At 38.3% G+C, this 27346-nt stretch overlaps 1 protein-coding gene across 1 annotated transcript; it reads right to left on the bottom strand.

The window, feature by feature from the left end:
* Positions 1–1499: 1499 nt before the first annotated feature.
* Positions 1500–11453, bottom strand: LOC144630901 (cysteine repeat modular protein A-like). The gene is made up of 6 exons (XM_078489267.1): positions 11412–11453; positions 10321–10529; positions 9963–10088; positions 7766–9325; positions 2729–3095; positions 1500–2015 (listed from the first exon to the last, which is right to left on the bottom strand). The coding sequence occupies exons 2-6, from the start codon at positions 10445–10447 to the stop codon at positions 1883–1885; spliced, it is 2313 nt and encodes a 770-aa protein (XP_078345393.1). The 5' UTR covers positions 10448–10529; positions 11412–11453; the 3' UTR covers positions 1500–1882.
* Between the last annotated feature and the right edge of the window lie 15893 nt (positions 11454–27346).

The following is a 27346-nucleotide window of genomic DNA, read 5'->3' on the forward strand; positions in this document are numbered from 1 at the left end:
ATCCTTATAAATTGAGTCTTAGATTACTGTGGCTCTCATCGTTAGCTTGGGATGCCTGTGCCGAAACCACATTGTTTGCAAAACCTAGGCAGCGGAGTGGAGAAAATGAGTCTGAAGCGAGAAATAAGAACAGATAGGATATTTTGGACTTGTTAAGAGACAGGAATGATCATTCCTTCAAGTGCAGCAACTCTGGATATAGAAGCCTTTTGACTGACGTCATGAATGTGGCGTCCTGGGTTTCGTAAAGTTTTCCAAGTAAGGCTGTCCGGAATATTTACTCTGATTGTTTCTCACCTTTACAGTCCAGATTCGGCACAAATTACGTGTCCATACAGCTTCGTCAGCTTCTCATTGCCTACTCATCCACCGTTTACCTCTGAGGTGGGCGAGTCTTCAAAACCCATTTCATAGTTGGCACGTGACATGCGCACATAACAAGGAGCGTGACACGTGACATGCACTCGTGGTATGTGATGCTCACGTTCAACGCTAGGACCGATTTATTTGTACACTTACTTTAGTTTGCGCGGCCGTCTTAAAGTATTTGTATTTCTTGAAGCAATATCATAATGGTCTGTTTTAGAGGTAAAGAAAACGACTTTGTAGTATTCCGCATGGGGAGGGGACTTAAACTAACCAAAATCTCTAAGGTTGAACTGAAGTCCGATTACATTGGAGGCACTTTTACATGTTACGACTAAAAAACATTCAGCTTAGTAAAGGAGCTACGTTCCCCATTTTTGCCAATTTCAGCACTGCCCAACTGGTCATTGAGGTAAATGTTAGTAGCACAACAAACTAACTTTGGAGCTGCAGAAGAACTCAAAAGAAATTTAGAAAAGCCAAGAAGAAGTAAGGTATGTGGACACAACGGACTTGCAAAGAGACGGGCTCGACTTATTTTCAAGCTTATCTCAGTTTCTGTGTGGTGCAGATTGTGTCGGCTACTCGTGTCGACACTTGCACCAGCGCATCAAGAAAAATAAAGGATCGGCTTATATTGGACGTCACGTGAAAGAACAACAGGAAAGAAGCCAGACAACATCGCTAAAAAATTTAAGATTTTAAGGCAGTGCCAGAGTATGCTTGACTGTTTGCTTTCTGAGATGTTTTCTATAAGACGCCTGAAGCCGAAGCAAAACAAACAAAGCGACCCGCTCCGGGCAAAATTATTTGTTTAGATATTTTAAGGTATTTTTAATATTCCGATCTCAGTTTGTATGAAAATGCGATTCAAAATGAAAGCATTTTTGTTTGTTAGGTGGCCGTGATATTGCCATCCAATGAATTCAAAGAATTGTCGTTCTACCGGCTTAATTACCTTTACCAGCTCAAATACCTTGAATTAAAAGAACTTTTGTTCTACAAGCTTAAAGTTGATGTTAAAATTCATAGTTAACGAAAATAAACAGTGTTAGCTAGCCCATTTTATTATTGATTGCACCTTGCTTCATTTTAACTTTATGAATTCTATTTGTCCATTATTTCCAAACAAAGCTAAAGCGTGTTCTTAATCGTAATACAAGGCAATCCCCCATCCTTCAAGAAAAAAAAACCTTCTAAGGAACCAAAACTTTGTTGTAAGCTAAGAAATAATTAAGGCTAGATCTTCAATCTACTGTCTCGGTTATGATCTGTATCGATTTCACTTGACAGTTTCTCGATAAGTGTGAACACTTTTATTCGAATGAGGTTAACGGAGGGAGTAACTTAAATGAAAACATTATATGGAAAAATTACTCATCCTGGACTTTAAAATTCACTTTCGATCAAATTAACTCCTAGTAAATATACCGTTTGTGTTCAAACTAAAAGCTAAGCAAACTGATATAACGAATGTTTTGTATCTCTGTCCCAGGACTCTGCTTAGTCGTGCCCGTCAGCGCAAGGGGCATGTTGCAAGGTTCCTCAGTACTTCCTTTCCGGCTCCATTTTCTGTTTGACTCGCTTTTCCTTTGCCAGTGTCACGATTTTCGGTTGAACGCATTACATCTGTAGACGAGTATTGAGACCTAGCGGAAAAAAGTGATTTTTACGGATCATATTAGACAGTAGTAGAATTAATGGTATCATAAACAGTTTCAGAAAAAGTCCAACAAACGCACGCAAGATAATTTCCACGTTTCCAAATAACTTCTTTTTATCAGCTATCATCACATGTGTTATCCACTCGTTTTAAAATTTCTCTCTGGAAACCTGATAACTTTTCTCACCGGGGCCCTCTCTTTCGCTAAAATGTGTCAGCCCGTATATCTGTAGCCCATGGAAGACCATAGAAGTCTTCATTATGCAAATCGCGGCGACAACTTTTGATTTTCTGAGCTCCAGCTCCTTTCCACCTCCGGGCTCTTCACATTACTTTATTTGGCTTAGGGCGTTTGGGAGTGAGGGCGTCAGATCGGAATATATCACAACTTAAATTATCTTATGAAATGAATATATCATCATATATTTGTACTGCGGATATACATTTTAAGCAAATGAAAGATTATCGCAGTAATGTACTCAACTTAAGCAGTTGAGAAAAGCAAGCCTGAAAAAAATTCAAGCTTGCTTTTCTCAACTGCTTAAGTTGAGTACATTACTGCGATGACATTCATTTGCTTAAAATTAAATCGTCATTATTTCAGTGGAGTAGTGGCACTTGTAGATGCAATACGATCAGTTTGTACATTGTACTCACAGAAGGTCTTAATGCTGATCCTTATGTAGTTCCTTTACTTACTTTTGTACCACGTTGTCCGTAATTGAAAGCAAAAACAGCTCTGTTTGTGTACCCTGATGACATCTTATGTTGTTGTGCTCAGCTTGTCGACAATCATCCTCAATCTCCATTGTGCTGTCGTCGCTTTGTTTACATTCTTCCAAAGTAACATCGATAGCTCCACTGTCTTTCAAAGCAGAGAGCATGCTGGGCTTATCAATTTGCCCAGTTTGCAGCTGGTTTTTGAGAACGTTCGCTCCCGCTAAGCCGCGTATTTCTCCCTGCAAATCGTTGAGAGGCAGAAGCAAAGCCAGACAACAAGAAAAGGACCAATGTGGATTTTTGCGCCATTCCTTGAGGTAACGATATAGAAACACCGCGTACTGAACTGAAAGTAAACAAGAAATAAACGATGCAAAAGGTTGATGGTTTCTTTCTCGGTTTCAAAACAATTTTAACATTTTTAAAAACTCTCTTGCGGGAATAGAACTGTAAGTAAGTTTCAATCGACGTTTACCGTAAACGCTATAAACATATTTACATATTGATAGTAACGTTGTAGTATTTTTAGAAGTCTCATTGCACAATATAAGCAGTACCTATATTTCCACCGGAGATTAGACGCAGGCGCCACAGTGTATGGAACAAATATGGCCTGCCACCTGCCTCCGCGAGCATCGCAATATCGAAGAGGAAGGAGAGCTTTTCTGCACAGTCGAATTCCTTATGTCACGACGGGAATATGCTCATTCCAATTAGAGAAACTTTCAGGTGATATTCATCCCAATCCTAGCCCACCGCGGAACAGAGCAAGGTACCCTTGCGGGGAATGCCTTCGGAACGTCCGAAACAACCAGGACGCTATATTGTGCGCTAAATGCGTCCGTTGGTTCCACGCGAGATGTCTCGGCATGAGTAAACATGTCTTCAATTATTACCTGGACAACCACCATCTGGACTGGGAATGTGCCTCCTGCTCTTTACTAACATTCAGCGACTCCTTCTTTGATCAAAGTCAGGAAAGCCTAAACACGCATTCAGTCCTTCCTGAAGCTTTGGCCGACATAAACAACCGCCTACAAGCGCAACCTGGTGTTAAAATGGCACATTTAAACGCAAATGGCTTGAAAGGAAAACTTTCTGAGATCCGTATGCTTTTGTCTAACACCCGCCTTGATATCCTTGCTATATCTGAAACCAAGCTATCTAGCGATATTACCAGCAGCGAAATATCAGTCGAGGGTTACAACATAATTCGAAAAGACCGCGATCGAAACGGCGGAGGTGTTTTGCTCTATTATAGGGAAACCATAACTGCCTACGAAGAGCTCAAACTAACAGTCCCTGAACCTATTGAAGGCGTATGGATAAATGTAAGAAGCCAGTCTCAAACATGGTTACTTGCGTGTGTGTATAGACCACCGTCTGATCTCGCGTTCTACGATTCTTTTAATGGCTGGGTAGAGAGTATCTGGTCTACGCGAAATAACATTGTAATTATGGGCGACCTCAACTCAGATCTGTCATTAAAAAGTAAGGATGGAATGGAATCTCATCTAGGTAAACGCCTTTTACGAATTTTAAACACATACGGATTGAAATGTGTCATAAAAGAACCTACCAGAATATCCGACAAAGCAGAGTCGTTAATTGACTTGATAATTGTCAGCAAAGCTGACAAAATCACAACTGCTGGTGTTTCCCATCTGGGAATATCAGACCACAGCCTGGTTTATGCTAATTTACAGATGAGAAAGACAACCAACCCGCAAGTTACAATGACCATAAACAACTACAAGAATTTCAACCAAACAAAATTTAGAAACGACATCGAATGCGCTCCATGGAGTGGTTGTGAAATTTTTGATGATATAGAAGATCAAGTATGGGCATGGCAGTGCCTTTACCGAGAAATCGCATCCGATCACATATCAACCAGACAAGTAAGGAAGAGAGTAAACAAACTTCCGTGGATCAATAATGAAATCAAGAAAGAACAAAATAATCGTTACCGCCTTCTAAAACTCTACAAAGACAACAAGAATGCAAATATCTGGAGCTCCTACAAAGCCGCTAGGAATCGTGTTAAAAAACTAATACGAAATGCAGAAATTTCATACTGGAGAGAACAATTTGCTGCGGCCGAGAATAGCAAGTCATTCTGGCAAGTGGTAAGAAAGGCTCAGGGTAAAGACGCTAGCTATAGGAAGCCTATTCCCCCAGTATTCGATAGCAATGGAACCCTTCTGACGAATGATTCCGACAAGGCTGAGGCCATGAATGACTTTTTTGCAAATATCGGAACACTGCTCGCAGATCATTTCCGCATTGATTCTGGTATCATGCCTGACCAGACATTTGAGCTCATATGCAGAGTTACACCTACTATTCAACAGATCGACCTATCCGAAAATCAAGTAAGACAGAAACTTACTCAAATCAAACAGAAAACTGGTGGTCCCGATAAGATTTCTTCCCGTGAGCTTTCGGTGGCCGGCGAAACCCTCTTTGAAGGTCTTTTTAGTATCTTCAACAATAGTATCAAACGAGGTGTATACCCTAAAAATTGGAAATCTGGCGAAGTGATCCCGGTCTTTAAAAAGGGCATCAAGTCTGACTGCGCAAACTACAGGCCCCTGACGATGCTCAACCTGAACAGCAAAATCCTAGAGGGCATTGTTTGTGACTCCTTAGACAAACATCTTGAGGAAAATAGACTTATACACCAAAACCAGTGGGGATTTAAGAAAGGCGTCTCCACCGAATCTCTACTACTATTTCAGAAACGTGGAAAAAGGCGATTGACTCTGGTGAAAAAATTGGCGTTGTATTTGTCGACTTCCAGAAAGCGTTCGATACTGTCGATCACAACATCCTGAAATCAAAATTGTCGGCTGTTGGTGTATCTGGTGTATTTCACGAGTGGGTTTCAAGCTACCTCTCCAACAGAACTCAATATGTTACCATTAACGGAGTTAAATCGAGGCTACGACCTGTTGAAATTAGCGCCCCCCAAGGGTCCCTCCTAGGCCCTCGACTTTTTGAAATTTATGTAAATGATCTTCCTGATTGCTCTTCAGTTGGATTCATACACTTGTTCGCTGATGATACTGCTATTTATTACATAGCAAGGGAAATTGAAGAAATCGTGGATTCTCTAAACCTAATATTAAACGACTTTAAAGTGTGGTGCGATAGGAACCGCCTAACAGTGCACACAGGAAAAACGGAGGCTATGCTAATTAGTAACCACTCATTCGTTGGCCCCCTGCGATCAGTAATGTTTGGCAACTCTCACATTAACTTTACCACAAAATCTACCTGCTTGGGCGTGGTTATTGATCACAAGTTAAACTGGAAAGCACAAGTTAAAACCTTACATAGTAGATTTGTTGGAAAACTGAAATTTTTGAAAACAATGAAAGGGCTGCCAACAAATGTACTTGAAGAAATATACTATAAAGGTATCGTCCCAAGCATCACCTATTGTATATCGGTCTGGGGATCATGTTCCTTGGCCACATTTAACGACTTGGAACTATTAAACATTAAAGCTGCCAAATTAATTCACAAGCTACCAAGTGAAACACCTGATGCTGCCGTTCTTCAAATTGTAAAATGGAAGCCTTTGAATTATATTTACAAGCGAAGGCTTGCTTCCATTATGTACCAGGTGTACAATCACTCTCTACCTGATCAATTTACATCCCTGCTTGGAACACGTTACGACGATAATAATTATAAATTAAGGCGCTCTAATGACTTTTCTCTAGTACGTTACAATAGTTTACTTGGAAGAAACAGCGTGAGATATCGTGGGCCTATTGTATAGAACTCAATCCCGAGAAACATCAGAAACGCTGCCTCCTTACAGCTTTTCAAAGCAAATCTTAAACGTGTCTCTAGATCTATAGACCTAATCCAGTTTGAGAAAGAGGCCTGCTTGATTAATTCCAAGGATTCTGACTTCATATATTTTTAATTCTTTTTTATATTTCTTTTTCATTAATAGTTATATGTTTAGTTAGTGTATTATTTCAATGGCAGGTCCACACCAGCCTTTATGGTTGCCCTACGAGACCTGCCTTAACAAAAAGCTATGTATGTATGTATGTATGTATGTATGTATGTATGTACTGTTTATAGTAATTTTGCAAGTCGTGTTATTGTATGTAGCACTGAAATTAAAAAATTACAAGGAATTATAGAAATGGCGCCATATTGTAACGTTACGGTTGTGACGTTACGTGACGTCACTACCAACAAAAATCTTGCACCTTGTGGAGCCAGGCCAGGGCCATCTTTTCGATACAGAAGTACTTTTCTTCGTCTTTTTAGAATGAAAAACTTAGAGGGTTCTATCAACCCACCCCTTCCCCCTTTTGTGCCAGGGTGGGGGTATAAATTAGCGTGCACGGCGGAGGGTTATTATAGTGTTGCAAAAACTGCTTCAAATTCATTCACTTCTTAATGGATGTTACTAGAAAACCGTGTTTATCATGAAACACTGAAGTGTAGTAATAAATTACAAAACGAATTTATCTGCGATTACGTAAAACAAATAAATCCCTCTTGCCATAAATCTGTCTTCAATATTGCACAGAAGACGTCAAAACATGGTAAGTCACACCAATCGATTTCGTTTCGTTTCACCTCAAACCAAGGCATCTTAAAGGGATTTTTATTAAGTTTTGCCAAATACTCGCTAAGAAAACGAAATATAAGCGACAAAAATTACTTCTCTAGATCGAAATGACAATATTATAGCTTCATTGGAAACAAATTAATACGTCTCCCGGGCGTTATAATTAAAAGTTGCAAACAAACGAGATTAGCTTTGAAAACTGTTCTTTCTGCCTAACAGTTTTTCAAAACCCATTTCATATTCTGTTTCAATCTCCTTCGATTTTGTCCAACTGTACAGTTGAAATTGTTATTTTCATATTTTCTCAATTTTAAGTCCATTTTCCTATGCCTAAATTTGGCTGAAATCCGTGACACAGTTACTTTAAAAATTAGGTAATTATTTACAAGCACTTTTTAAAACTATTATCTTACCAACAAGAAGGCCAATCACCAACGTATTCGCTCCAACTACCAATATTCTGAATAAGACTGCATCTGTGTACGTGTCGTTAGAGGCTGCTATGTTCTCTGCAGGAATTCTGCTGACAGCTCCGATGCCCAAGTTAACAACTGTAACAGCAAGGGAAATCGCCATCAATCTGTTCTCGGTCGGGTCGTTTATGGGTTTGATCCACGAGAAAAGCATTCCATACATCCCAGCAATGACCCATGCCAAGCCAATGTAGGACCTGCTCTCCTGTCCCACAAGAATCAGACCAGACGTAAGGATTACTTTGCGAGACATTTCAACTAACTCCCAATACCAAGAGCGGGTTTTATAGTTTTCAAAAAGAAAACGCAAGCCAGAAATGACTTCCATGTTACAGCCTTGATCTCCAGACATCACGGTGTCTGTTGTAGTAAGCTTTACCCTTTGATTCCTCCAGAGGACGATAAATGAAGTGACAGGGAGGGTAACGACATAAGTAGCAGAAATGTACGCAACGATAAGCCAATAATTGTACTCTGCACCGTGGCATTTTATGCTGTAATCCGCTTTCATGTACTTGTAGCATAATTCTTCTTTTTCGTCTCGGCAAAGTTTCTGGCAAGCAGGTGGCAGGACATTGACTGTCTTAGAGCACGTGCTCAAGTAAGTTACGTACAGGACGAAAAACAAATTTCTCAACACAAGTTCTTTTGACTGTGAAATTTGTTTTGACTTGTCATTGTGCTGCAGGTTTTGATTTCGTAATATTAATACTTTACGCACGTCGTAAGCGACAACAGAAAACGCAATAACAGCAGCATTTATTGCCACCATTGCAAGCAAACTTCCAAAGGCGTTTACGTGAAATCGCGAGAAAAGGCAGTCTATGGGTGCCATCTGAAGTACATCCATCTGCAGTATTTCTGAATATTTGGCGATTACTTGCAAGGAGCCTGGCCATTTTATGTATGAGAAAGCTTGAAGTAAACCGTAGGTGACCTGATAAAAGCCAATGACGATCTTGAGTTTGGACAACATTATGTCTATTATAGGCTGTTTTCTTCCATCTTTTTTCTTTCTTTTACTCATCCACACCCAAACTACAGCGACTATAACTACAATAGCTGCAATGATCAACAATTGTCCCACTATCCACTTCTTTGATGGACATTTTGTGCACGTTTGGATTTTTTTGTAATATCCTGAACTGCATACTCCACATAGTGGACCTTGATATCCAATTTCACACAGAGAATCTAAATCACCCTTGCAAGACACTTGTCTTGGACACCTGTAAGCCGCTGGTAACGGAAACGGGTATTGTACACTGGATGCATCTAATGCTGGGGAAGATTTCAGGAGATTTGCAATGAAAACTTTGTAGCGATCTTTGTATGTCTCATTCCGCCATTCCCACCAATAGCCGGCTTTCAAAGAAGCATAATTATCTTTGCATTTCAATCCTCGTACACATTTATGACATTTTTCAAACATATGGGTCCGATAAAATCCTTCCAAACATTTGCAAGCGCGGTATCCAGCGAAGAAATCAGTATCTGTTCCTGTTGAAGTTTTTTAAAAAAGATATGTATAACTTTAACCGGAAATAAAAAATATATTGGGAATGAGAAAAATGAAAAAAATAAACAAACAAACAAACATCTACGAATATAAACAAAACATCATTTACATTTCCCTCCACTCGAGCCTGATTTGCAATTGGTTTCACAGTAGTCTAAGTTGATATGATTCTACTTTTAAATATTTTATTAAAGAACCTTCATTGTTCACTGCGATTTAAAATTCACATAATTATCATAGGGTAGTGAAAGACATAGTTTTCAGGTATAACATTTACAGGACTCTCTAGGGCGAACACAACCCCGGTAGAAAATAAACGCGGCCGTCTGCCTGTCCTTGAAGCAGGGTTCATTAGTGGAGAGTAAACTGCCTTGCCAAAGAGCAAGACACACGAACTCGAGCCCGGACCACTTGATCGGAAGTCCAGCACCAAACTATAGGACAGGAACCATAGAGGGAGCCCAAGTTTCTTTTTAGGAATTGGAGACATTTTTTGGAAATATTTCGAGGTCACTATGAAAGTCTGGTCTTAGGGTGATTTATTGTTAGTTATGAGACAAGCGAATACAACCATATAATTTACGTATAAGTGTGATAAGATCACGTGTTCATTGTTACCTTCAGGACAGGATTTGCAATCTTGCTTTCGTGTTCCTGGTGTTTTTTCAAATGGAACAAAAGATCCATTGGGACATTTTTTGCAGCTTTTGGCCACGTAGCCTACATCGTCAGAGTAAAATCCTCCTGAAAAGAAACTCACCATAAATTCTATACAACATAGGTCTAGTCAAAACTAACATTAATTATACCAACAATGGTTGCATGCATATTTAGTTAAGGCTTTGACTACAGCACAATAAAGATCCGATTGAAGTTTTTTTTCTTGTTTTGCCTTAGTGCCAAAATAACAAGGTTCTACAAAGGAGGTAATAATAAATAAAAAATAAAAACAGCTGTAAAGGAGGCTGTAAGATACCTGGAGGACATTTTGTGCATCCATCAACTCCTTTGGCCGAAGAATTTGAAAACGTGCCTGGGGAGCATGGTAGCAATATAGCTTCACCCGTGTCATTGGTAGGCATCAATCTGAATCCCGAGGCCATTAAAGCGTCAATAAGGGTGAAACTATCAAAGAATGATGTATAGCCAACACGAATAGCTCCTGTAGGGGAGTTGTTAGGATTTCTAAGAAAAAACAATTCAGAAGTAAAAGTAAGTGTTAATGTTTATTTTTTATGATTTAATTAGAAAATGAAATATAACACTACATTGAGAGATTTGGTATTGCAGAATTACTTTGTACAATTTCTTGGAAAGTGTAATTCGGTCTTTTACACAAGGTATAAAAAATATAAACCAACCCACTTTGTTGGGAAATGTTTTCGTTTAATTATGCAGTCTGTACTTATACAGAAGACGATGTCTTATGCCTTATTCATTCATTCATTCGTCCGTCCGTCCGTCCGTCCGTCCGTCCGTCCGTTCGTTCGTTCGTTCGTTCGTTCGTTCGTTCGTTCATTATTGGCCTTTCAATGTAATTTTAAGCACTTTCTCGACATTTGTTCCGAGTGGAGAATCTGACCTAGAGCTTCACAGTCAAGAACAATTTGAAGCTGTTACATATTATAAGTATTTTCTAGCTGAGGAAGACTCAACAGAGCTCAAGGGATTTGAACTAATGACCACCTTGTTTCCAATGGGATGCTATACCAAGTAAGTTTGAAACTGCAAACTATGAGAGTGGGTCATGAATGCGTGTATCCTTCCTCCAATCGGCACTTAATGCGCAGTAGAAAAAAACTGAATTTTGTCTAAAGAGAGATCAAGACTATTAAAGAGGAGTATCTTCCCACTCTTTTCGGAAGCCAGATAAATTTTATAACGTTTATCCTTCCTTGCCGTGAACCTTGAATTTAAATTGGGTACTTATGGATAGCCACATAATGTAGGGCTAGTTGAATGGCGAGGATTCTGTCTTACACTACTTGATATTTTAAAGGCACGTAGCTGCGGACGATAACGTAGACGTAGATATTACATGTAAAAAAATATATATTATTTACTGACAGATATATGACGACATTGGTTTTTCTTGAGCCTGTTGTATATGTCACCGTTGAAATCGTTCTATTATTTATAATTCTGAAAAAAAAAATACCAACAGAAGTGTTTGCACGGTGGACTTTTCAACTTATCTTAGATGACGAGTAGCACTGTTATATTTAAAACAAATACATGCTTTCTGTGTATTAATCAGTGCAGTATTTTCAAGTATTTAATATCTTAAAAGAATACGTCACATTCTAGAATCTTGAATACTGTAGCCAAAAAAGGAATCTAGGCTCAACATCTTCAGTTTCGTCCGTAGCAGATAACTGGCAGAAAAAATAGAACAAGGAGGCAATATTCAGAAGGCTATCAATAGCTGTTTGAAAGGCCTAAAAGTTTAGAGTTAGGGTTTGAAAATAAATACCAGCAGATACACGATCATAAAGGAAACCATTATGGGTTTGTGTCATAACCTTAATGTTTGCTTGTTTGCTAGCGACGGATATTGCAATAGCTTTGATTTTGAACAAGGTCGAAACTTGTTCCGCTATAGACGATTTTCTGTCCATCATTCCATTGGGATAAGAAGCACGAAAAAGGCCGGAGATAGAATTTGTCCTGTACAGAGGCCTGTAACACCACCACGTCAATCAAAAATAAGGTGGGAATACTTTTACACCCGCTTTCAGTGTTACTTGCAAAGGGGCTATCTTTCTACATCCATCTTTCAACCTCGTCTTTCTACGTGCTGTTTGAAATGAGCCAATCATAACCGATGCCTACTGGTGTTTGTTTCATGCAAATGAGCCCACAAGTTCGGTAGGTCATGCTATTGCTTTTTTGAATCAAAACCAATGCCTACTGGTGTTTGTTTCATGCAAAGGAGCCCACAAGTTCGGAAGGTCATGCTATTGGGCTGTGATTGGTCCAAAGATGGATGTCGAAAAAAAGCCGCCATGCACGTAACACTGAAAGCGGGTGTAAAATCCAAAGGAACCGAAAATGTACTCTTAACTTACACATGCATTCCATATCTATAAGATCGCCATCTAAATGCCTCTGGTTCGATTGACTTTATAGGATTATCTGAGAACATCCTTTAAAGACAACAGCAGAGTGTAAATATATATAGCAAAAGAAGGAAAAAAGTGACCACTTGATAGAATATTTTTAAATAATAATGGGACCTTTGTGTCGCAAATGTTATATTAAAGTTAAAAAACGATAAAAAAGTAGATGATAATGTATGTTATAACAACAGCTGCATGAGCATAGATATGGGCTCATTTCGAAAAACAGATACACCTAATTGCAATAACGTTGTCATCCTACAAAAAGAAAAATGAATAAAAAGCCAAAAAGAAATTAATTAGCTTGTTATTCATTGCTGGCATCATTGACAAGGAACTCATGTTATATGCGCAGAATTACATTATGAGAAGAAAAATTCAAAACCATTAATGAGAATGTTGTTTGTATGCCTAATTAATTAAAATTAGGGTTTTTTATTTTTCTTTCTTCTATGACTACGTAATTTTAATTAGTTGTATGTGAGATAAGGGAGTTCGATTTCCGGTATGCGCGCGTATGATTTTTTATACACAGGTTGATATAACAAATAGATATGATGTTCTTGGGCCAGACTCTGAGAAGGGCCAAAGGGCCAAAAACATATTTACGCCCAAGAAAATCAACTGTTATAATAATTTCAAAGGGCATTTAGTTAAGGAATAGACAGGGGGTGGATAGAAACGAGGTCTGGGACCGAGTAGCGATGCTCTCACAACTTGCAACGCGATCAATTTACGATGTAGTCAGCTTGTTTTCTGGACGATGATGCAACATGCAATCATTTCCCGCGAAATAGAAGCTATGGCAATCACGACTACCCTGCAGTGGAATCACTTATTACCTTATTCTTACTTAGTTTCGCCATACTTAATTTCGCGAAAATTCGAGAGCCGAATTTCGCGAGTATTAATTTTCGCGATTGCAAGAAAAATTAGAGGAAAAGTGTATTAAATTTCGCGATTTTGTCAGTGTTTTATGGATTGTGATTGTGGAAATACACAAAGTTCTGGCTAAATGTAACTACAAGGAGCCTGCAAACGGAAAGTTTAGTGACTGCACTAAAGAGGTTTTGACCTAATTTACAAGCTCGAAACAGTAATCAGAGGAAGGGTGCTAATCAGAAAACAAAACAGAGAGATATTATAAAGGTAGAAGAAGAATAGGGACAGATGGCGAGCATTGATGTCCGGCCCTATTAGTCTAGCGGGTTAGCAAAATAATCGTTACACGCCGGACAAAAGAACCAAATTTGGCACACGTAGTCTTTGAAGAATGGGCTTTAAGAAAATCCAATGCTCCGCCAAGAACATGGATCGCAAGAAAGGACAATTACGTCATCACAGAAATTGACAACATATTTGTTATCTTCGATCCGCCATCTTGGATTTGAAACTTTTTCCAAAACGTACGAATACCGCCAAAAATTACTAAAAAAAAAAACAATAAAATGGTGCAAAAATGGCCAAAAGGTAAAAATAACTGCATTAAAGTTAATTTAATAATAATAATAATAACACAAAAATTGCAAATTTGGTTAACATGTCTCTCAAAATGCCGTTTCCATGGCAACATCAAGTCTCTGACACAACAACCTGTCAAATCAAATTATTTTCAATTATGTGAGTGATAGACTTGTTTATCACAATTAAATACCGCTGCGGAAATTCCACGCCACGCCTAGGCAGTAAAATGACGGCGAGTCCCATGCCTCTATTCATTTCCAATTCCTAAGCGATCAGCGAGCAAACAGCATAAGTAGCGTGTTAGCAAATCAATTTTTTTTTACAATGACGAGCTTTGACTTCAAACAGTGGTGCCAAACTTCTGGTCTAAAAGAGGGCACAATAGAACAACTAGAGAAAAACGACCTTGATAGCCAGGAGGCTTTAAAGCTAGTTAATAAGGACGATGTTGCGACGCTGGATTTAACCCTTGGACAAAAGAAACTCCTGTTGCAAGCCGTGGCACTACTGGATAGCAAAGGGAAAAGCGACGAGTCTAAGAAGACGAAATCGAGCGAGACCGGCCCCGTGACTACCAAGTCATTGGCAAACGACTCCGGCCTGGAGGAATTGCTAAAGAAGATCGGAGGCATATCACTAGATGACCCGTTAGTTACTCTTGGAGCCACGGAGCAGCCATTCTCTGAGCCACTGGAAAGAGTGGACAACAATCCTCAAGTGTTCCTTGGAACCCAGCGACCAGCGCAAGGCAAGAAAGGAGGTGAGGAAAAACCTTTTTTAATTCCCGATTTTGTGAGCACTGGATCTTACGATGGCTCCATTGAGGACGAGCAAGAAATTGGTGGGTCCACTGGTGCTCGCATTGTACTACGTGCTCCCAGAAGCAAACCAAAATTAGAAAACATTTCATTGTCAATGTGGGTTGCCGCAAACGCGAGAATTATGCACCAGCTAACAAACACCGGAAAACTTTCAGGCACGTCGCAAATTGCAAATTACCTTTCATATACAGTGAAAGTAGCGGAACTGCTAGAGTCCCACACCCTTGCCTCTGTTGTCATCTACGACAACGAATATCGCAAACTTCAGCACCAGTACGGGTTTCGCTGGGGCAGCGACTCGCAGCATCTCCATACGCGTTTTCTCATTAAACGTCGTGCAGTAAATCAGATTAATCAAAATCTGGCCAGGCGTGTCAGAGCGCGTTAAATAACATGGAATTGTGTTTATCACAATTAAATACCGCTGCGGAAATTCCACGCCACGCCTAGGCAGTAAAATGACGGCGAGTCCCATGCCTCTATTCATTTCCAATTCCTAAGCGATCAGCGAGCAAACAGCATAAGTAGCGTGTTAAATTATAGTTTAGATAAAGTTGCAAAGTTTGGCAGTGTTTGGTTGAATGTTGAAAAAGTTTTGCGGCGCACAGCGTGGGGAGCTGGGTCTAGATCGGCCATGACGTCAAAAGCAGAATAGACCCAGCTCCCCAATGTGCGCGGTTTTTGACCCAACCGGGAGTGAAATTTCACGATTTTAGAGCGCGAAAACGCGGTGAAAAAAAGAGATTTCGAATTTCTTTTTTCGATGTTCCCATCAGCATTCCACGTACATTCGACCAGGCAAATAAAAAAACTGTGTCATATACACTTTAAGATTCCTTTTTTGTGATACTTGACGGAAAACGCCCACTCCAGCTACACTTTGAGGAACAGCTTGACTTTAAGGGGCTGTTAGAACGCTATTCCCGCCTCCTCTGGAATTGCTACGCACTGACTTGCAAATTCTTTTCTTTCCACTTTCACTTTCAGGTTTTTAGTGCAAGAATTTATTAGGCTGTGTCTCTGTATATACGGCCAAAACCCAGCCTGGTATGCAGCTCTTTTAATATTGTTAGCAAAGCATCATGAAAACAAATTACTTCCTGTTAAAAAATAGGTTTTTTAAATGTAATTGTAATTCGGTTTTCTACTTACATGTTTATTGTCAATCTCTCTTTAGTTTCTATGTGCGTTGAACAACAGCTAACTGTAAAGAACTTGCTTTGTTTTGAGTAAGGAAAGGCTTCACAAAAAATGCAAATTTAATTTGTATCGCAGCCTAACAAAAGACGTGAAAAGCAAGAATCGACTTTGATTGCACCATGCCTAAATTTCCACGGAATTGTAAATGACTTTTCAGTAAATGTGTACCAATTCCAAACGCCACCGATATGCATGCCAGTTTACTTGCGGAGACGTCCCTTGTATATTAAAGAATTGGCCAACAAGTGCAACAACACCAAGACCAATATCCGTGTCCACTGTTCAAATTTCAATTTTGCTCTGCCCATTTTCAAGTGCGTCTAACATATAAACTATTTCTCTGATATCCGCTTCTTTATACATGTTTATAAGTCAAGTTCATCATCAATTTGTCGCTACACTTTGCAACTGCGAAGTACTTTTAGTGCCATCCCCTTTCTTTTGATTGTTCTCATTCTACATGATCCCATCTTTTAAAAGAAAGTTCAGCTACTCATCTTTGTTTTTGGTATCGCGAAGAAGGCATTCCAGTTCTTTCCTATAGGGGACTAACTTTCAGACGGAACTTTACTTGAGCACCAGGCCTATATTTCTCCTTTGTGCCATTACAGTTTCTCTGGCAGACAGCGATCCTACACTACCTCCACTCAATTGACAGTTTTCAGTCCCCGCCTGAGAAATGGCAGAAAGATTTGTTCTGAATACTCTGAAACAATTGTGTAACGTTTGGCTAGGATTGTAAATCAGGATGTTAACGTCAAACACTTCATATTCAACCCTGCATTCACACGGTTTTCCCGGTATCTTGCGTTACTTTTGAGTAGACTCGACGTCCAAATTGTCATAAACGGTGGAAAAGCGTGTCTTAATGGTCGGATGATTGATTTCGTAGTTTTATACAGTTCTTCTTTACGGAACGATTAAATTGTATTGTCGTTTCCCAATCACATTCTTTGATAGTGCACTATTAGACGGGATGGGTTCTCCGTTAGCTCCACAACCCCTCCAGTGTTCTTGACTTTGGCTTTTTTCTGTTCGTGGGCTTCATCGATTAGGAGCACATAAAAACGCCTAGATTGAGATGTTTCCTGGATGACTCATAACATACTGAAAATGTTTGACACTAGCCCAGCGACTGCAATTGACGTGGTTGTCTAAAGCAAAGAAGAGGGGCGTAAGTTGTTGAAGATGCTCTAGGTCTTGAAGATACACTTGTCTCGTTCTCTGTGCGAATGTATCAATTACACATCCTTCTGTCAAGACTGTCGTTCAGGCATGTAGTCATTTTTTTTGTAATCTTGTCCCCAGCTTTTCGTAAAACCCTCCTGTTGATTAAGGTGCGCTCGCACTAGTTTCCTCGCCTTATTTAAGCAATAGACCACATTTTATAGGGCTTTACTGGCGTAATAAAGCCACGCGGGATGTTGAGAGAACACGAGAGAAGCTTGTAAATCGCGAGCCGTCAGGCGAGTGATTTACAAGCTTTTCCAGTGTTCTCCCAACATCCCAAGTGGCTTTATTACGCCAGTAAAGCCCTAGAAAGTGTGGTTTATTGCTTTTATGAAATAACTATAGGAAACGACCTTCAGAGAAATAAGAATTTATTTTATTTTCGTGATCAAATTCCTTATTCTCAACAAGTTCATCGAATGACGCGGTAAACCAATCACAGCGGCCGAAAGAATAAATCACAGGTTCAGCTCCACACACAAAATCCACAAATCGACGCGACAAAAACGTTTAAAAGTTCTTTTAAAGCTATGAAAGTCATAAGAAAGGAAAGGAAAAAGACAAACTGTCACGGTATAAAATGTATTAAACGATTTTTAAGTTTTTCGACGCGAAAATCTAGCAAATTGTGGCCGGAGTCATTCACCGCGAAAGTAAAAGCAGGTAAAAGACTGCACGAAAACTTTGCAAGTTTACAAACTTCACAGACGAAGGTATCGAGAATAAAGGTTAGTTCCACAAACACTTCTTTAGAAATTTGTTCTGAATTTATTTATTCCGTATTCTTTTGTTTTCGCCGAATAACGGACTTGAGATAAAGCACTGAAAGCACGCAAAACTGAAGATAAAATTTAAACGCGTACAAGAACTCAGTGTGAGGTTCTGCCATCAAAATAATTCTAGTTCATCGCGACAAATTCGCTCAGTTTTATTTCCTTTTAAATAACATTTCCGAGTTAATGTTGAATGTAACCATATCCATATTTTTCCAGTCCAGTGAAAGCGGACCTGTTTATTCTGTTACTTCTCACTCACTCAATGTTTGTCTCTGCGTTTTTTTTTTCTCTAGTGCGTTTGCTCAACTGTTGTGGGCTGGAAAATTCAATTTTGTGATCCACCCTCAGTAAATTTTCATAATGATCATTTACGATGATCATATATCCTCCGTTTTAACCATAAGATAGACCAAAAGAATACATTAAACTAAAGTTAATTCTTCGTCCTTATGCGTAATCGAGCGTAGTGCGGCCATGTCGGGACAGAAGCGGGACTTTACCGGTACTATAGTACATAGGTTTTTTTTACCAATCAGAGCGCGCGTAGTATCTGTGTTATTTTATAAAATGTATAAGTCATGTCCGAGTAATATGTGTTGCTTTCAAAAACCAATCCGCCGATTCTTCAAATCACTTAAAAACCAGTACCATGCAACAGAGCATTCCGCAGCATTTTCTCAATATACAGTCCTCCAGACACTATAAGGATCTTGACCGTGGCTCTTATTCGGGGGCGGCGCAGCGGCTCTTATTACTTTTTTTGTCAAAAATGCGGCGCTTATTCGAGGGCAGCGCTTAATCGGGGAATGGTGGACACTACAGCTGTGTTAAAAGCATTTGTACAGCATGAGTACCCCAAGTTTCGAACTTATGATTTTGAGGCGATTTATTCACCTATTGTATTCAGACCTAAGTTTTCAGTTGCTTTGTTACAATTCGACCAGTAATCCTCATTTTACTCTCAACAGGGTATTGCCCGTTGATACTCACAATATATGTATCGCCGTTTTCACGTTGGGAGGGTGGACATCGAAGAAGGCTCGATATGGAATATGCTTTAGTTGGTTGGCACTCAAAAATCTAGGAGAAAACATAGCGTGTTTTTAACTGCTCTAAATTAGTGGAATATTTTACCAAAACGTATGAAAAGGATTACCAAAAGAATAAATTCTCTTCATCTAATTTTGAACCTTTCTCAAGTGTAATTGCATACACTGGTCCTTCTTTAGTTAAGTTATGGTTATTATTTTTATCTGATATGGTCATTATTTTTAGTTCATTCTATTGATCCGAGGCAGAAGTTTATCTGATATGGCCATTATTCTTAGTTCATCTAATTGTTCCGAGGCAGTAGTAATAAGATGAGTTTTTTTTATTAGAGGAAGAGTCGAAAATAAGCCTAATCCAGCGAGAAAAAAAGGCATTCTTTTGTAGGTTTCGGTTTCATATGTATAGGATCTTGTAGACGTTTTCCATGAATGATGATCAAAGTTCCATAAAATCACACTCTAGCGTTTTTTTGTGTCACGCATGTCAGCGACCTTTTTGCAATTTATATCGGTTGATTGGAAATAATTCATATTCTAGATAAACAACACAGACAGTTCACATCTAAGACGCAGGAAGACATTTTATACCGTCAATTTCTATCGTTATCAAGCACTGAAAACAGCATTTCTCGGAAAATAACGCTCGCTAGAATGAAGTTCATTTCAGGTACAGAAATAGGGATTTTGTGCAAATTTCTCAGTCGGCTTCTTTCCAAAAGATTCACAAGATCCGACAAAAATGAAAATGAAACATTAAACGATTTGAGGCATTATCGGTTTTTCACAATTTTTTCCGAAATGCGTGGTCACACTTTAGGTATTTTATTCGGTTTTTACAAACATTCGCTCTTTTAGGAATTAAAATTCTCCACTAAGGAGTATAAACAGATCCCTCAAGCGTAATGCTGGGGGTAAGCCTGCGATGGACTGGTTTTACGTGCGTGTCATATAACCTACTAGCTTGTATTACGAACTGTACAGCATCATCATCATAATAATAATAATAATAATAATAATAATAATAATAATAATAATAATATTTAAGATTTCTATGACACAAATTAACATGTAAATATGACCAAATGAGCCTAACAAATGTATAGAAAAACAATTAAAAAATAAAAATACTAAGAATATAAGAGTTTTAAAAACTAGCTATTTACAATAATGTACATATGACATTATAATACATACAGATATATAAGACCTGTGGCATCTGCAAAGGTCTCGTTTGATATAAGAGGTATCCTGTTATTTTGCAAATACCTGATAATCCAATAATATATAGATTTTATTATATAAGAGAGTTGTTTAGTATCCTGTAGTTGTTAGTATTTTTAGTGTGGTAAATGACTGCGACAAATATGCTCAACATATGAGCAACATGAACCATTTTCAAAGCAGTATCCACGCTGTTTTGGTGTTTCTTGAGAATAAATCAGCGAAAGACATTAAGACTGAGATAATACTTACAGAAATTGAAACTGATAGGAACAACAGAACAGGTCCTTTGGGAAGTCTTGAATTTTGTTGTGGGAAAGATCTCTGACATGAAAAATGGAATTAGTATTTAACTATAAGACTTAACAAAATGTAACCAGAACAATATATAAAATTTTGTGACAAGGACATGGACAAAAATCATCAGTCGCCTAGTGAACAAGCAAAGAACAAATGGCTGTGTGAAACGAGACTCGACTAAAACAAGAAATGGGAGGCTCAATACATTGCAAACCGTCACTCCTATAATCAAGCCTGCCACGAGCATTTAATGATTGCATAACAGTGCAACCCTAGTTAAACACATAATCACTGCTCAAGACTATTCTAAACAATTAGAACGAGCAGGACGAAAAACAAAAAAAAATTATATTCGCAGAGCAAATATTTTCTTTAGATGCACAAGAAATGAATCCTGTTGAAATGAAAGTCTCCTGTGCCATTATGCAGGCATGACGTGTTAACTGTCCTATTGCACAGATATGACGCGTGAACTATCCTGTTAATGCTCTAATAAGTACTGGTGACAATTAACCCTCATTAGCTATTTGCTTTTCATTCATCCTTCCTACGAATTGAGATGTGCAAAATCTGTACAAACACATTTGACATGCAGGTTTGGTCAAATTTCCGCTCTTTTGCTAAAACTCTTCAGAATTAGTACATTTTTACCAAATGCATGCTAGGGGTATTTCCTTTCGTACCACTTCCGTAATATTAATTGCACTGCATTCGAGCTGATTTTTCATAAATTAAGTTTATTGATATGTCTCATTCAGTTTTTTCATAACTGCCCCCCTTTAACTAACCTTTACCCATTTCGAACCAAAAAAAATTAGACCCCTCCCGCGCAGAGGGACCCCGCGCTTCATATTATTATTGATGCCGTCGGCTTGACCCCGTTAAACGTAAATCAGCCCGTGTATGTCAAAACTTAGCAGCGCGTTAGAGAAATAAAGACATGCTTACAAATTGCTCGTAGTGACATTGCCATTAAATCTGCGGATTGTAATGGATCGGGACTGGTGTGTTAACGAATGTTTGCGACAACTCGACGACACCAAATGCAAATGCAAATCCTTAGACAACGACGTTTCGCTTGACATCCAAAGAGGAACAGACGGACCGCTTAAGAGTGCAGCTGAAGATACATGCTTGCTATCACACTGCGATTCGCCTTAAAATTTTTGCTGTCTACCCGGGGCGCATATTCTGTTTTAGGACCTTTCACTTACAGAGATTTAAGACTAGTCAGGCTTGCAAACACCCTGTCAGGTAGAAATGCAATGCTGTTTGAAGACAAATCCCTGTGAAAATGCATAATACCGTAACTTATCGAAACCATATCAGCTAACATTATTTAATGTGATTACTACATTTCATTTTCAGTACTTTTAAACAGATGCAACGTCTGCAGTGCATAATTTTTAGTTTCACCTACAGCGTTTCCAGTTTCGTGAGTGTGCGGAACACTCTGTCAGGTAGAAATGTAATATTGTTTGAGGATAAATATCTGTAAAAACACGTAATGCAATAATTAAGACATATAATATAACTGACAACAGATCTATGCATATTTTGCAGCACTTGCGGTGTGCCGCCTTTCAATTTATGGATGTCCTTAATCTACCAGATTAGCTAAAACTCTGACAGAGATAGAAATGAAAGTAGTAAATTATCATCGTAGTGGGTTTCCAATGTAAGCAATTGGAGTAAAGAAGCCTGAAAAAATTTAGGGCTTCAACGGGAAATCCACTGCGACGAGCATTTATCACTTTCATATCCATCCGCAGTTCATATATGAATCATTTCATATTCATTACATCAGAGGTAGAACTGTAAAAACGTTTGAAGACAATTGTTTGTAATATGCTTAAACTAATAAATTACCATTTTTTACATTTAATTACTACAATACGTTTCTTTTTGTTAGGTTTATAATACAGAATATCTTCTTACACTTACAGATGGATCAATTTACTCAGATTGCCAAACGTTCTTTCATGTAGAAATTTAATACCGTTTGAAGACAAACGCCTGTGAAAATACACAATGCAATAAGGGAAACAATTGTTTTGTAGATTTAGTTTTATTTTGAATGCATACAGACTCAATCACGGTTTGCCCTGGCGTTTGATTTGATACTCTTACAGAGTCAAGAGACGTGTACAAGTGGCACACACTGTGTCAGGTAGAAAAGTAATAGCGTTTGAAGAAAAATCTCTGTGAAAATACAGAATGAATTAAGGATAACTACAAGAAACAGTTTACATTCAAATAAGTATAGCATTAGTTTTGTTTTCAATGTGTAAACAAAGATCTGCAAGGTCTGCAATACGCAGCACTGTGTTTCACTTACAGAAAGATCAACTTTATCAGGCTGGCAAACAACCTGTTATGTAGAGATGTTATAGCGTTCGAGGTCAAATATCTGTATAAAAATCAAAGAAAGTGCAAGTTGATAATGAGAAATTTTTAGATTAAATTATTACGTTGTTTTTTAATTAAATGAGTATACATCTACGCAAGGTTTCCAGTACACTTACAGATCTTTCAAATTTGTCAGACTGGCAAACGCTCTTTCAGGTAGAAAAGTGATGGCGTTTGAAGACAGACGTCTGTAAAATAAATGCAGCAGGTAAAATGATAACAAGCTGTTAAATCCAACCTGGTGCTAACCTTACAGAATCATTTGAACAATATCGAGCCATCTATCCAATTTACGGTTGAAAGAGAAACAGAACGGAAAATATCCTTTCTTGACGTCACCGTCTGTCGACAACACGATGGTCAACTCTCCACTAAAGTCTGTCGCAAACCCACACACACAGAAAGATATCTCTCGTTTGACTCCCACCATCCGACTGCTCACAAAAGGGCTGTGGTCAAGTCTTTGACTGATCGTGCAAAAACTATTCCATCTTCTGTTGATCAACAGTCAAAGGAAATGCAACATGTGACCGCGGCACTCAGGGCGAATGGCTACCCGAAGCGCTTTGTGATTGATGTTAGCAAACCGAAACGACCTTCTCAACAAACGCCTGCAACTGCACTGGATGACAAAAAAGGTTTCTGCATTTTGCCGTACGTCAAGGGTACTACGGAACCAATCAAGCGAATTTTAAGCAATTATAATATCAAAGTTGCTTTAAAACCACACCAAACCATCGGCAATTTGTTTCCCAAACCAAAAGATCCAGTGCCAAAAGATCAGACTCGTGGTGCAATTTATTCAATTCCCTGCCAAGTTTGCGACAAAAGCTACATCGGAGAAACGAAACGAAAATTTCCACCCTATTCAAAGAGCATCAAAAAGCAGTTGAAAACAAACACTCACACAAGTCAGCTCAAGCGGAACATTGTTTTCATTCTGGCCACACCATCTCTTGGGAATCGTCAAAGATCCTACGTACAAGCACAAATTGGCGCAAAAGACGTATTTTGGAGGCTTGGGAAATTAACACTTGCAAGAATCCGCTAAACCGTGATGACGGCATGCATTTACCGCACGAATTTCTAAATTTAGCCTTTAGGGACAAACATTAGCTCTCGATTTGCATATTATATAAGAACGTGCTTGTAGTAAATAATAAAGATGGTAAATTTTAAGCTCGGTAATAAATAATGAAGATGAAGTGTTCAACATGACTCGAGCATGGGACAAAGAAAAATTCTGAGTCCCCGACGGGAATCGAACCCATGGCCTCCCAGAATACCGGTTGGGCGCTCTAACCAACTGAGCTACGAGAGACTCGTTGTGAGCTGGGCCATTTTACTAGGTTGATAAGTGACACGCGTCCTGCATACTGCTAGGATCAGCAATGACATTGCAGTATGCAGGACGCGTGTCACTTATCAACCTAGTAAAATGGCCCAGCTCACAACGAGTCTCTCGTAGCTCAGTTAGTTAGAGCGCCCAACCGGTATTCTGGGAGGCCATGGGTTCGATTCCCGTCGGGGACTCAGAATTTTTCTTTGTCCCATGCTCGAGTCATGTTGAACACTTCATCTTCATTATTTATTACCGAGCTTAAAATTTACCATCTTTATTATTTACTACAAACTTGATGAATTCGACATTGCTGATCCTAGCAGTATGCAGGACGCGTGTCACTTATCAACCTAGTAAAAAATGGCCCAGCTCACAACGAGTCTCTCGTAGCTCAGTTGGTTAGAGCGCCCAACCGGTATTCTGGGAGGCCATGGGTTCGATTCCCGTCGGGGACTCAGAATTTTTCTTTGTCCCATGCTCGAGTCATGTTGAACACCTCATCTTCATTAAGAACGTGCTTTTATAATTCACTTATCACTTTCCCCTGATGAAGGCTTTAGTTTAAGCCGACACGTTGGGACATTTCGGATATTTTACGAACACTTTATAACAGAATTTTTAACCAGAGTAACGTTTTATATTTTTTATGATGAATCAACCACCTGGTTACAGGACCATTTTTAAAAAAGTAATAATTAATTGTTATATTAATCACAGACATACTTTCAGATTAACATTTCTGTAAAAATAAACTTACAGGATTTTTAAATTTGTCAAACTGGCAAACACTCTGTCAGGTAGAAAAGAAATGGCGTTTGAAGACAACCATCTGTAAAATAAATGCAGCAGGTAAAATAATAACAAGTTGTAATTACTTTTAATATTAATTACAGATATTTTCAGGTTTACATCTCCAAAAATTACACAATGAAATAAGTGAAAGGATAACAACTAGCAAAATTTTTCCTGCCATTAAGTATCGCATTATGTTTCGTTGTTAATGAGTGTACAAAGAATCATGCAACGCTTGCAATGCTTACAGAAATCTCAAATTTGTCAAATTCGCAAACAACCTGTTATGTACATGTAGAAATGTAATAGCATTTGAGGACAAATATTTGTAAAAGAAACAAAATGAAAATGTGAAATGTAATATTACGTTGTAGCGATTTTTAATGGGCATAATTCCATGTAAGCTATATATATGCAGTGCAGTCCCCTTCGTTTTACTTACAGATATTTCAGATTTGTCAGTCTGGAAAACGCTCTGTCAGGTAGAAAAGTGATGTTGTTTGAAGACAGGTCTCTGTAAAAATTAATGCAACATGGAAAATGACAACTGGTAATACATTTTCGATTTTCGATTTAAATAATAATAAATAATAATAATAATAATAATAAGAATAATAAGAATAAGAAGAATAAGAAAAAGAAGAAGAAGAAATCAATAAACAAATATTAAAAATATTTAGCACAAAATGCTAAAAACAGAAAATACAAACTTTATAGATATATATGCTACAATGGTTTCGATGGTTGTGCTACGTTTCGTTTTTCTTGCATTTAAACTCATGCTGGCTTTGCAATAAAATCTGCTTCGTTTCACTTACAGGTCTTCCAAATAAGCTACATTGGTAAACACTCTGTCAGAAAGAGACGTAATTGTGTTTGAAGACAAATCTCTGTGAATCAAAAGTCTCTTTAAGATTACGACTATTTTGCGCGAGGTGTATAAAATGGTTATTAACTTTATATTTTTGATTCCCGTGTCCCGATAATGTGTTTGATATAGGGCCTCACTCTCCTTACCCAATGGTCTCGCGTTTCACCGTTGTTAATTATATTTATTAAGAGTTTGATGAAAGCCGGGTGACAGCACTGAAAAAATGGTTAAAATGCATAAGTCGACGCATTGCGTGAATGACGTAATGTTCTTTTTTTAAAAATAGCCTGCATGTCAAAGCAAGTCCATTTTTCGCAATAAACATTCACTTCTCGCCACGGGGACAAACGCTTACTTAACAACACAAAAAAGTAAAAGCTTTTGCCAAAACCGGCCGTTAAAATAGCTAGTTAGTCTTTTCCATTGCAAAGACACTTAATACTGTTTAATTTGCTCTTGTTTCTTTAACTCGAAATTGATACCGTTCTTTCTTAGTGTTGACAGCACTTCTTGCAAACACTCGCCGTCAAACCGCAGATATTCACGCGTTCGTCTTTCCTTAGAGTAACATATTCATCATCTAAAAGCGGCAAATTATTCCCTTGGGAGCTTTACGACCCAAAAATCAGGAGCAATTAACCGACCGACCGACAGACCGAATGCGCTCACAAATGATACTCCTTTTTGCAGTGATGCAATAGTCGTAAAAAGATACAAAGTGAAATAAGTGAAATGCTAATAACTAACACCTTTTTATATCGAATTACTTTATTCTCACTAAATTTTGCGAGTACTTAATTTCGCAAAAAATGAAGAGCCATATTTCGCGAGTACTTAATTTTGCGATTCTGAGAGGAAGATACAATTGGAGTGTATTAAATTTCGCGATTTTTATATATTATTCAATATGAAGCTTTAATTTGACCTCGAAACTGTAACAACATAATTTATATGAACGTCATCAATAAAAACAATAAACACATAACGAAACATAAGGTATATCAACAATCTAAATCCCTAATAGGTTCATCTACGACTGCAAGAGTGAGGTTTTGTGGAACTTGGCGGCAGGGAACAGTTCGAACAGTGCGACTGATAGAGTGGGAGATAACTAATGGACAAAATTTAACAAAAAAACTACTAAACATGAACCTCAGAAATGTTAGAATAACTATGATAGAAAACATCGAGTTTCATTATTTGTTATATTATCAGTACGATATTAAATTTCGTGATTTTAAACTTCGCGTGCCCTATATTTCGCGAGTATTAAATTTCGCGATTTTTTCAAAATCGCAAAAATCGCGAAATTTAGTACTCGCGAAATTAAGTGAGAATAAGTTAACATTATGTTTAGTTTCACTTAAGTTAAAAAGCCTGTGGTGTTTGCGATGCAATGTGCTACATC

This window comes from Oculina patagonica, chromosome 1, assembly GCF_052425735.1.
Source record: "Oculina patagonica isolate OP01 chromosome 1, crgOcupat, whole genome shotgun sequence".
NCBI classification, from domain to species: Eukaryota; Metazoa; Cnidaria; class Anthozoa; order Scleractinia; family Oculinidae; genus Oculina; species Oculina patagonica.